The following is a 12,500-nucleotide window of genomic DNA, read 5'->3' on the forward strand; positions in this document are numbered from 1 at the left end:
CACACACACGCATATATATATATATATATATTATATATATATATATATATATATATATATATATATATATATATATATATATATATATATATATATAACGCCACCGTCTTCTGCTGAAGTTTATGGCTCGTAGGCAGAACAATAATTCATCTAAGATTTCTCTACAAATATACGTGATGATAGATTAGGCCAGCCTGGCACGTGTTTTTGCTCTTCAGCACCCCGTAAATAGTACAAATATACAGTAAAAAATAAAATAAAATAAAATAAATTAATAAAAATCTAGGCGTCTGTTTTTGTCTATCAAATTTCCGAGAGTTTAGGGAACAAAAAACCAAAACTTCACTCGAACAGCTTTTATAGGTTGCCATTTACCAGTGGAAATCACCCGGACGGAATTCGGATGGCCCGCAATCAAACATTTAGAGCCGTGGAAATAATTGGCTGCGATGCCTTTAATTCCTCCTCGGAGGTTCACACGTTTGCCGACAGATGGCACGCAATGCGCAATGTTGCTGCTCTCGTCTTCTGCCACGATCCAGCAGGACTGGTGGCTCGAGCAGCAGTCGTTCGCGAGGCGCGATGTCGTGAAGTTGCTGTGAGAACTCGGCGCGGCCACCGATTAACCGAGCTTTTGACTGACTCGAGAACGCATCAACAAATTGAGGGGGAATAGTGATTCTTTAAGAGAGTTTGTGATTATCCATGGGCATTATTTGAAGACTGTGATAAAATTACTACGTAAGGTTATCGGTTAGTGACGTGGGAAGCTTGAATTCGTCTATTGTGAGTGTGTGTATGAACTAGCTAAATTGCAGCGAAAGAAATCGTTTAACTCGGATGACAGTCGTCTGCTTGCGGTTATTTTCGATACCTCGGTGATTCGACAGAAGTGTCCGTCACTTAAACGAATTTTATGAAACTTGTTTTGAGTGGAACACAAACTTGTTTTCATAATCTATATAAAAAATAATTATTAAAATTGAAAGGCAAATAAATTCACGTAAACAGTCACCATGCAATCAGTAATACACTTCCTGGAAAACGTTCCTAGCTCTGAGGATTAAATTTCAGACACCGTAACTGATTGAAAGACCCTTGTCTACGCTCCTGTTTTTCATTGATGCCATCCCGATGAGTGACAAAGGGGAAACCAGTCGAAAAGCGGGGAGCACGAGGGTGAGGGAGGAGAGGAGGGAATCCCAGGACTCTTCCAACAGGAGCATGAAGATTAACGTGATGTACAGAGGGATCGTTTACCGCGTGAGGGGCATTAAAGTCCTCTGTTCCGTCATTACGGCTGTGATCTTACTCTTAGTGGCCATCGTAGGCCTAGGTGTCTGGATGCTGGTCAGTGCTTACGGCGAAGAGAAAGCCGACAATCGTGCCGGTCTTGTCAATGAAACTACCCTGCCAATGCCACAGGACTTGGATGGCAGAGGGGGACGCTATGAAGAAACGTCGACAGTGGTTAGTATAGACTTCAATGCTCCAAGCGTCACAATAGATGAGCTATCGCTGGCAGCGAATCTGCCGAGCCTTCAACCAGAAGAAGAAAATGTGCGCTTCAGCGAAGAGGTGTATTTTAGTGAAGAGAGTCCCCGTAGTGAGGAGGTTCCTTTCAATGAGGCCATTGGACACTTCCAAGGTGTGACTCCAAGTAAAGATGCAAAGTCGTCCCACAGAATGCCAGGGCCTGATCCACCGTTTGGGCTCTTCAGTGGTATGATTGACCTGGGGGATACCAGAGTTCCCATTACAACTGAGTTTATAACTTCTTCGAGCGAGGATGGTGAATGGGGTTCAGTGGACAGTGATCACATCATGGACAGTTTTGTAGAGCTCTCTGAATACAAGCCAGTTGCAGTTGCTGCTCCATCAGACTTTTACAATGGCCAAGATGACGGAACATTGCATGGTTTCATCAGGAACAGCAATGGACAAATATTTCCAGGGAATGAGGGGAGCCCCATTATAGAAAGCCCTTCCCATCCCCATTTACCAGATAACTTTCCCAGGGACATTGACCCTAAGTTAGTTGATTCCGAAATACCATTTCCATTCCCTCCCACCCTCACTCCAGCTGGCCCGCCTGTTCGGTTACCAAACCCCAGGCCAGGGTGGCGTCGGAATAACCCACGCCAGCCTAGACCTGGAGGCTTTCAGAGAATGCCCCAAGGAATACGGCGGGCACGTCCAAATCTAAACGCTCGACCTCCTTACTACCAGCATCCCACTTTTCAGGAGTATGGTCCTCAATTTTATGATCCTCATTTCACACAAAAACAAGGATTCCAGACAGAAGAAAATCCTCCGGCAGATCAAGACTCAGAAGACGATGAAGGACAAACCGATATTGCAGAAAGTCCTGTATCTGCTGATGTGTCTGATCTTTCATTACTTCAGCAATACAATGCCAATGGAGAGATAAAACTCCCAGCAGGTATAACTCTACCTCCTGGTTTTTCAATACCAGATGATCCTCAGGGTATCAAAATATCTGGTGTCGACGTCCAGGGGCGTAGGCCTGGTCCTGGGAGATATCTAGAGGATATGATGCATTACTACAATAAACATGAACGACCAAAATTAACCACTACTTCCCCGAGCCAAAACGGCAGTCGGTACAGTGAAAGAGCAGGTCTTTCTGAACAAAGCAGCAATTCACAGACGAGGGCACCATGGCAAGGAAATCATGATGGACAATCAGAGCATACTGATGAAGTATTTGACCACTTCCGGAACATTTACAACGGAGAGCCCAAGCCTCCAGCTGAACACGATGACCGCGGGCCAGTCCCAGAAGAAACTATGGGATGGGGTCACACCAGAAATGCTCACATGTTTCCTAATCCAAACATAAGAGGATTGAGACCCGGTGGACAAGGCTATCCAATTCAAATACGACCTGATGCTGAAAATCCAGACAGAATTTTAGCAGTTGGTCCAGACAGAATTTTAGCAGTTGAGCCGAATGGTCCACATCCTCAAAAACGACCAACAAGCGTGCCCAACCAGCACAGACCACTGCTTGGCCCCTTAGCTGACATTTATCAGTATTCTCAGAAACTTGCATCAACATTGCTCAACTTTCCTAGCAATCTTTTCACTCAAGTGGCTGACTCGAGAGCTGAGCACATGAAAAATGAAGTACAGTTACTGGAAGATTATAATAAACTGTTCCAAGAAAATAACATCACGAGTGCTGACTTACTGCCAGATATGTTTGATCAAAAACCAGACCGCAACGAAAGACTGATGATTCTCGACACCGAGAAGATTAGGTCACTGAATCCCTTCGAGCTGTCTTTGATCACCTGGACCTTCTTAGATTTTTGGGAATTTCTCATCGAGAAAGTAGGGACGCTATCTAAAGACGACCTGCGCCAGCTGGAAAACAGATTAGATAGGCTTCGGAAAGAGAAAGATCACCGGATGGCCAAGAGCCTGGTGGATGTGACCATCGACCACGTCTCGAAAGACGCATCGCAAAGCGAAGACGACATAGCCCAGATCGTCACGATGACGGAAGAATTTATGGAAACGTTGCCAGAAGTGACTCGCAACGAAACGTATGGTGATCACTCTACCGAATCAGCAGTGCAAGGGAGAATGTGGGATCCACTGGGGATTTTTACTGACGAGCAACGAATGCAATTTATGCATTTCGCCATCAAGGTTGTCTTCCGGTTCGGAAGGGTGTACCTTAATAAGCGGTACGCCTTGGATTGCATGATGCTCCTCTTTTGCAAGGACCTCAATTCCGGCTCCAAAAAGTCAGGAATGGATGGAATGGCGGCAAAAGTTAAAAGGTTAGTTTCTCTCTCTCTCTCTCTCTCTCTCTCTCTCTCTCTCTCTCTCTCTCTCCCAAGAGAAATCACTGAATTCCATACCTCCGTCCAATAGCGAGAGCTGCGAAAAATCTCGCGTGAGGTATTTAGCTAAGTGAAAGCTCACCAGAGAATGGTAATTTCCATCACGGCAGGGAAAGAAAGCTTTTCCTTCATTATTATCGGATGTGCAGATTCCGTGACGTATGCACACGCCTTACCGCTCCTCTGATCATTGTCTATTGGGTTAGAAGATACGGCAGCTGACTTTTTCTTTTCCTTTGAGTTTCCGTTTATTAGCTTTTAAGTATAACATGATGTTGCTTGTGGTCTATTAGTGATGACCAAGATGACATTTTCTCCGTCCTCTCCCAATCTTCCTTCACCAAAGGGAGAACACCACCTTGTGATTTTTAATGAAATAGAAGCATGGTTAGCTTATTTTGTCTCAAGTCTTTCTCTGAGTTAGTGTTGGCTTCTAAAACTTGGAATAAACAAAGTACTTAATCATAATGCACTTTTTTCTCTAAAGATTCATTCTATTTGAGAAATAGGAAGAATATAATAAAAAGAAAAACGTTTGTGGATAGTCTCTTTTTGGGGGAAATTCGCGGCTCCTCCGCTGTTAACTAAAACTAGTCTATTATTAGTGACTTAATAGTTTTTGTGTGTTGGAAAGGCATAGAAGGAGTCTTGCGCTTTGTTTGGAGATGCCATTGCACCGTGTAAACGTTAGAGTTTCCGAAGGTTGCTCGGAAACGTTAGCTAAACGTTAACCAGAATGCGGAAGTCGGCTTGACTGACTGATCGTCAATGATCCAGCAACGCCCTGGAAGTCAGCAATTGCTCAGATTGCGAGGTTCAACAGCAGCTTATTTTCATCTGATGGAAAGTTATGGAATCGTCTTTCTATTTCATTTTTTTTTTTTTTTTTGGCTTTAATATTAACATTCCTTCCTGCAAGAGGCAGGTTATTTATCGCTTTCTTATTTTATGTCAAGCTTTTCTCCCATCTTTTTCCTTGCTTTCAAGTTTTATATGGCATTGTCCTGGAAAAGATATACTAGGTTGTCCGTCTTGTCGGACTTTGCATTAACAAAGACATATATAGCCTTTAGGAGAAGAGTGAATTTATGTATTATTAGTAATTCATTTAGTTATTACTTATTCACTCATTTATTTATGTACATTGGCACCACAAACTGTAGTCACTGCCTCATGAAAAATGGAAGGATGGAACAAGGAAAAATGGGGCTAATTATATTATGGAAAGAAATCTCACCCTTTGAGGCATCAGTGGTGTCTAATGCTTTCTCAACTCAAAAGTATGAACATTACTCTCTATAAATAAGACCTCGATCTTCAAGACCCTGCAGTTTTATTGTCTAAAACGGGAAAACTATGCTTCATCACTATCAGTATCATCATAATCATCTGCAATCTCGCAAAAGGGTCTTCTTATATCACAAAATATACACTCATTTTCTGAGATAAGTCCAGACATTTTTGTAACGCAAAAGATATCTCCTTTTTTATAATGTCTCTGACGAAATATATGTAATTGCACAATAGCATATTCATATATAAACCTCAAAATCAATATTTCTTAATTTATACTTTATAGTCATGAGAGGTTTCAGCGTTGATAAACAATGAATATAGGCCACATTTCTATTTCCAACATCAGTTAAAAAGATTTGCCATGCACCATTACTAATTCCATATTTTCAGCAAAGTTTGTACATCATCTGTCGAATTTTTTTCTGTTATTTCTTAGCCTTTGTTTCAAGCCCGTTCGTTAATTTGCATTCGGTTTTGCTTCCCTTGACCGCTTATTGAAGTTTGTTGAAGCAATGTTAACGCTTCGATGAGGCATTATAGGGAGCAAAAAGTTCAAACGCCTGGCAATCAGGGCGCAGAATTTCATCTTCTGCATTTTCTTTGTAGGAGTTACTGGGGTGGGTGTGGCTGGAAGTTTTCAGTTTTCAGCATTCTCTCTCTCTCTCTCTCTCTCTCTCTCTCTCTCTCTCTCTCTCTCTCCTTACGCATGTTTTTGAACACGTAATTGTTATTCCAGTATACGAAAATCAAATGGGACATGTAACTCTTAATAACAATAAGATGAATGTATTTACGCAACCAAGTTATTCAGATGATGTATTTCGTCGTCTAATATATATATATAATATTATATATAGTATATAATATATATAAATATATATATATATAACATATATTAATATAACATATATATATAATATATATATATGTATAATGTATAATAAATATATAAACTTGTGGAAGAGAGTAATTTACGGGCGTCGGCTTGCAGAATGATATTGACAGGAACTAAAAGAATCATAAAGTTAATCGGGTCGTATAAACAATATATATTCTACCTGAGTTATTTCGCAGGTATACTGGAGGCGGTTTCCGTAACGTATGATAATAATAATAAATATAAAGAATAATATGCTAACATCACGTAGTATAAATATCGAGCAGTCTATAAGTTTACAGTTAACATAAAATTCCGAGTTATTTCCCCATGTGGATTCGTGTCTTTTCAGACTGCAGTGCAAACTGACAAAATAATCCCCAACTGACTCCAAAAACTAAATAAAATAGCACCAGCCACATTCTTTCAAACGAGCTGAAAGTTAAGGCATCTGTCTCTCAAATCCATCTAATGACATTAATGACGTAATATATCTGTAACATTCTTGAAAACAACAACAACAACAAAAATCCTAGCAAATTACTGTCTCAAATCGCCAACGCCATCATAAACTACGCAGAAATTACGAGTTCGGTAAACGGCGCAAACAGATCGGTAAGGTACGAAGCCATTTTGCCAGAGCGTGAACTACTCATTTTAGATATCCATCGGGAGCGTCTCACTTCAAGGGAGGTGTGGGTCACTCCGGTCCGATGGTGATGAGTGGCGGTGCCTGTAGAACGGCACTTCTTCAGGAAGCCAGACTCGCTGTCGAGTCGTGAAATCCAAAAATGTTTAGCCAGAAGAAGATCCTTGATATTCTTTGGAAGCCTGAATTTGAAGTCAATGGTCCCTGTAGGCTTGTTACATATGAATAGGGTTTATCTTCTGAATAATGATGATAAGCGGTGTTTCTGGCCTTTGCACGTATACAGTAAATAAAATCTGGCTACATCATTATCTTGACCAACTGATTGACTGACTGATTTTTGTAAACTAGCTTAATAAAAACAATAGTTTGCCGAAATACGATTTTTTTTCTTTATCTTCTAGCACGCTAATGCAATAGGAGAGAAAGGAACACGTTAATTCATATGAATTAGCGTGTCTGAATTTAGGGGTATAAATTGTATCAATAGAATAAAAAAAAAAACTAAAATTTATATTCTTGCTCATTATTATTATTATTATTATTATTATTATTATTATTATTATTATTATTATTATTATTAATTCATACTTTCTTTTTCTTTTACAGGTAAGATGATCGTCAAAACAAAGTATGATCTCACCAGCATGGTAAAGTAACAGTTTCGCCTTAGTAAATGTTTACGAACTATTTCCCAAAAAGTTTATCTCTGGACGGAAATTTTATTACTCAGCGTGGAATCGAATGCAAAAAGCCTTCCTAAGTATTTAAAGTTCTGCTTTTATTAAATTAGATATATTTTATTTGTGACGAAAAATATATTTATTCATATATTCACATCGCATCTATCAATCTATTTGTCATCTTTTATCTTATCTGTATTTCACATGCCATTATTTTACCAAGACAGGCACAAACAGAAGGTTCCGTCCCATGAAGATCACTTCTTAGGCAATGTTCAAATCACTAAGAATCCTGGATTGTGATGACACGTTAATCAATGGGAGCGAGTCTAATTTATGGATACTTGAGCATCGTCACCCTTGGAAAATGTCAGAGCGTATAGTTTAACTGACTGGGACATCGCTAATATTTAAACTGCAAAAAACTCTGTATATTTATTACCGTCAGTTAAAGTTATCTGCATTTCATATTTCTTCATTTCATTAAGACAACCACGAGCAAAGTGGTCTGTCATATAAAGATAATTTCTTAGGCGGCGTTCAAATCACCGAGAATCCTGATTTTGACGACACGATAAGCAAAGGCAACCATTCTAGTTTAGGGATAATATAGAGTCCTTTGTCACCCTTGGAAAATAGCATAGTTAAACTGACTGAAAAAAAAAAAAGCTGTATATTTATACCCGCCAGTCAAAGCTATTTAGTACCGCTGACAGTTAAACACTGATAGCTTCTCTTGCAGTCATTGCGGTATATTATTACTTACACATAAAATTTCATTTTCTCGCTAATACAAATAGCACCAAAATATCACCAGAATTCAAATTGCATAATTTTATCAGAAAAAATTTAAACATTTTAAGCACTGAATTCTTGCTTTCCCGTTTTTCCATCAACGCCTGCTCTGGAAAAAAAAGCGTCAAATAACTGTTTTTTTATGAATTATAACTCGGTAATATATTGGAAGCTCTCGTCCGAAATTTTCTGTTGATTTTATATTGTTGAGATGATAGCACCAAATGTCGAACGTAAAAGAAACCCCTCTCCCTACAGAAAGTAAACGGAATTTGACCTCAAACTCGTCTCACTGGTCCCAGATGACCACGTCCTTAAGGTATATTTTCCCATAATCGAAATTCATAAAAGAATCATCTGCTTCATAAATGCTTATAAGAATTTTGAGAGTAATAGGGCTACATCGATCTTTCCTCTCATTCATTATTATTATTATTATTATTATTATTATTATTATTATTATTATTATTATTATTCAGAAGATGAAATCTGCTCATACACAACAAGCCCCCACAGGGGTCACTGACTTTAAATTCAAGCTTCCAAAGAGTATTAAGGTGTTCACTGGGAAGAAGCAAGAGGAGGTAAAAGGAAACACAGAAAGAAGAGATCCCGCTTATCAGAAAAGAAAAAAATAATAAATTTATAGATTAACAAATATAAAAATGTATTAGAATGCAACTTCTGAAGTTCTAATTACACGACTTTTATTAGCGATGAACCGTTATGCCTCATTTATTAACTTTTCTAGTTTTATGTAATGTTCTCATCGCAAACAAAAATAGCATTGTTATTTTATAACCGCTCGTTACCTGCTCGTACGCCATGCAGTGCTGAAATTAGCTCTCCTTACTGTACCTGTATTTAGATACACCGAGTAAGTTCGTGACTCTAATTGCTAATTCGCTCATTTTCCATTAGACGAATTGCCTTCGATAAAGAGGAAAGTTTCCTGACTTTCTTTCGATATTTACGTTAATGAAAAGAGTATTGTTAATTATAAAATTAGACCATTAGTTTTGCTCTGTTAATCAAGCAAGGTAGTTTTCAAGTGTAATCAAACGAATTCTCTCTCTCTCTCTCTCTCTCTCTCTCTCTCTCTCTCTCTCTCTCTCTCTCTCCAGGGAAATATGTGTTTCCTGCTCTCATGCCACTAATTTAGCTGGGCAATGAAGCGTTATAGCTAAGTTTCGTAGGATATCAAAAATGAATCCGTAGATATTTGTCTCTGGTTTCTCCCTAACGCTGTAGAAGAAGGTACATTCATCCATATATGAAAGAAGCTCACTGTGCACTGCATATGTGCATACATGTGTTTATGTTTGATACATACACACATTATAACAAAAAGTGAGTGTTTACCATTTCTTTCATTTTGCTTTGTTCCACTGGTAGGTCAGCTGCATATCTCTGGCTCTCTCTTTGTAAGTTATTTCTTAATTTGTATTGCTCGTTCTAAATCTATCTTTCTGTTTGGGAGAGTGTGCCTCGTAGTTCCACGTTCCATTTCCTGATGCAAAAACACTTCAATCATTTCTGAATGTTTGATAAATAAACAGTGAAAAAAAGAAGAATTCTGTTCATGAAGATTTAGGTACATTAGTTGTATTAATGTGGCCACCTGTTCGCTCAGATTATATTGGTTCGAGCGTCAGCTGAAGTCGCACGAAATTTATTGTCTGGGTCGTTATGTAAACAAATTTGTTAGCATACATTCACACGCATCCATAAATCAAGACGAAAATAGAAAATTATTAAGGCAACTTGCGAAATCAGGGTGGAAAAAAGCGAAGCAATTGCAAAACGCAATGCCTTGACCGAATTCTTCAATCGATCAAGATAAGTGCAATAAACAACTTAACCCAGAAAAGCGTATATTTGATCTAGCAACGCCATGCTGTAATGCTTGATATGTTTACAGCTACCACGTTTTTCCCGGGAATTTCTGGCCCTTCCTCGACTACTGAAAACCGAAGCTGGCAACGTGTACATTGATAAACAAGACACATTTAGCCCAGAAAGACAAATTGCCCTCGGCAGGCTGGATTTCTGTCATTATTCTTTCCTCGGAGGTGTCACCTCGACACCAGCTATCAATCAGTATTAGCGGACCCCACAGCCAGCGATCCTCTTACACGCAGGGTCTGTCTTTGCACGTGCGCTCGCGATCCAATTGGACCGTGCGTGGGTGCAGTCACCCACCAGCCTCAAGCCAGAGCCGTATATACGGCCCTCAAGCCACGTTCGTTCTAGCCACTATTTGCTCTTCATTTACTTATTTTCCTATTCTATTTCTTGTTCTGATTTCTTCTCTCTTCTCTACCTTCTACTCTGTCTTCTGAAAATTACTTTGACCCCCGAGTTGTTTTTCATTCAGGATACAAAAAATATTCGAGAGCAATCATCTTCGACCAGTTTATTTAATAAGCCAACAGATGTCGTCTTCTGCTGTTTTTGCTAACGAGTCTCATTTCATTAACTCACGTTTTGACTTTCGTCTCGAAAGAAGCTGCAGAAAGGTTAAAAGAGAAACCTGCTTGGATTACTTGACTTCCCCTGAGATAATGTACTGTATCATGATTATAATATTGTGTTCTCACGCATGATATGTGTGATAATATAATTTACGGTATTTATGTTCGAAGACGTGTCGTTATAATAACACTTTAATCAACAAAACTAGCAAAACTCGTAATTAAAAAGAATGAAAAACTGTTAAAGAAACGAAATTCAACTTCACATAATAGATACTGAAAAAATCATCAGATATAATAAAAACCAATGAAAGAAAGGAACATTTTTAAACATTAGGGAGAAAACAGAATATACCACTTAATTTCGGGTACCTGAGGCGCTCATTCTTGGTCTCGAAAAAATATGTTTAAGTCGACTTGGCGTAGCCTCTTTGGCTTAATAGGTCCAGATTGACCACAGTGGTAAACTAAATAATATATATTTTTTTTGTTTTTGCTTCTTTTGTGGGTCACTGAAAAAAAAAAAATTCCTGGTAACGAAGGCCATCATTAAAAGAAGTCTAAGTATGTGTTTCGTAGAAAATTTTTCTTACCTTTGTTTTAAAAGAAATGTCTGTCTCATTTTCTTTCCACTGAAAGAAAATTTCTGAATTGATTATTGATTGTGTGCGTGTGTGTGTGTGTGCATGTTCACAGTTAGACGTTACGACTGTCATGGTTATGACATTAGACAGGAACAATTTCTAAATATGTTTTTATTCTTTTTTTAGTTTTCTGTAAGAGAAAACTATTAAGATGGCTTTGTCTGTCCGGCCGCACTTTTTCTGCCCTCCCTCAGATCTTAAAAACTACTGAAGCTAGAGGGCTGCAAATTGATATGTAGATCATCCACCCTCCAATCATCAAACGTAGCTCTCTAGCCTCAGTAGTTTTTATGTTATTTAAGATTAAAGATAGCCATGATCTTGCGTCTGGCAACGCAACAAGCCAGGCCACCACGGCCGGCTGAAAGTTTCATAGGCCGTGGCTGAGAGTTTCATACAGCATTATACGGTGTACAGAAAACTCGATTGCGCCTTCTTTTCTTCTGGGTCTCATCAAGATTGTAATTAACGCTTTAGGTTATCTGCTTTTCATAGAAACAGAAAGCATTACATTCAAGGTAGTCATATCTCATTATTTACATAATAAACAATCTTGTCTTGCCTCTCTCTCAGCTGTTAGCTTCGGACATTAACAACTGCCTTCTGTGTTCCTAAGGTCGTCTGATATTTCTGTTTCCAGAGGTCCTTTATTCCTCATACCCCTGGACTGTGGAACAGACTCCCAGAAGATGAAACTTCAAAAGTTAAAGCGAAGATACAATGTATTAATACCTTAATACGATTCTCCCTGCATATTAATACATTTTTATCTATTTAATAATTTATTAATTTATTCTTTCTTTTATAATAAGCAAGATCTCTTCTGTCTTTATTTCCCCTTACCTCCTCTTACTTCTTCCCAGTGAACACCATAATATTCTTTGGAAGCTTGAATTTCAAGTCAGTGGTGGTCTTGTTCCATATGAATAGGATTCATCATCTGAGAACAATAATAACTCTGCTCATCTAGGTCCCTCCAATAATACAAAAAGCTACGTGGAAAGAGAAGGGAATGACGTTGTGGAAATAAAGACCACCTCTGTCTCTAGAACAGTTTATAGTTTTACAAACACGCTCAAGAAGACGTGAAGGCCACGCTGCTCTTTTCACGCTCGGTCTGCGAAACTAAAGGCGCCGGGTTGACATTCATCTGCATTCCTGAGATCGAAGGTTCCTTCACGTAGGTCACCTTTTGGCTTTACGATTA

The 12,500-nt window shown here is 38.8% G+C and overlaps 1 protein-coding gene across 1 annotated transcript in view; it reads left to right on the forward strand.

The window, feature by feature from the left end:
* The first annotated feature begins 552 nt into the window (after positions 1–552).
* The window catches only part of LOC135202506 (uncharacterized), a 24,147-nt gene continuing 12,199 nt past the window's right edge, over positions 553–12,500 (forward strand). The window contains exon 1 of the mRNA XM_064231934.1: positions 553–3,812. Within this exon, the coding sequence (XP_064088004.1) occupies positions 1,135–3,812 (2,678 nt within the window). The 5' untranslated portion in view covers positions 553–1,134. The remainder of the gene's footprint in view (positions 3,813–12,500) is intronic.

Source organism: Macrobrachium nipponense, chromosome 30, assembly GCF_015104395.2.
Source record: "Macrobrachium nipponense isolate FS-2020 chromosome 30, ASM1510439v2, whole genome shotgun sequence".
NCBI lineage: Eukaryota > Metazoa > Arthropoda > Malacostraca > Decapoda > Palaemonidae > Macrobrachium > Macrobrachium nipponense.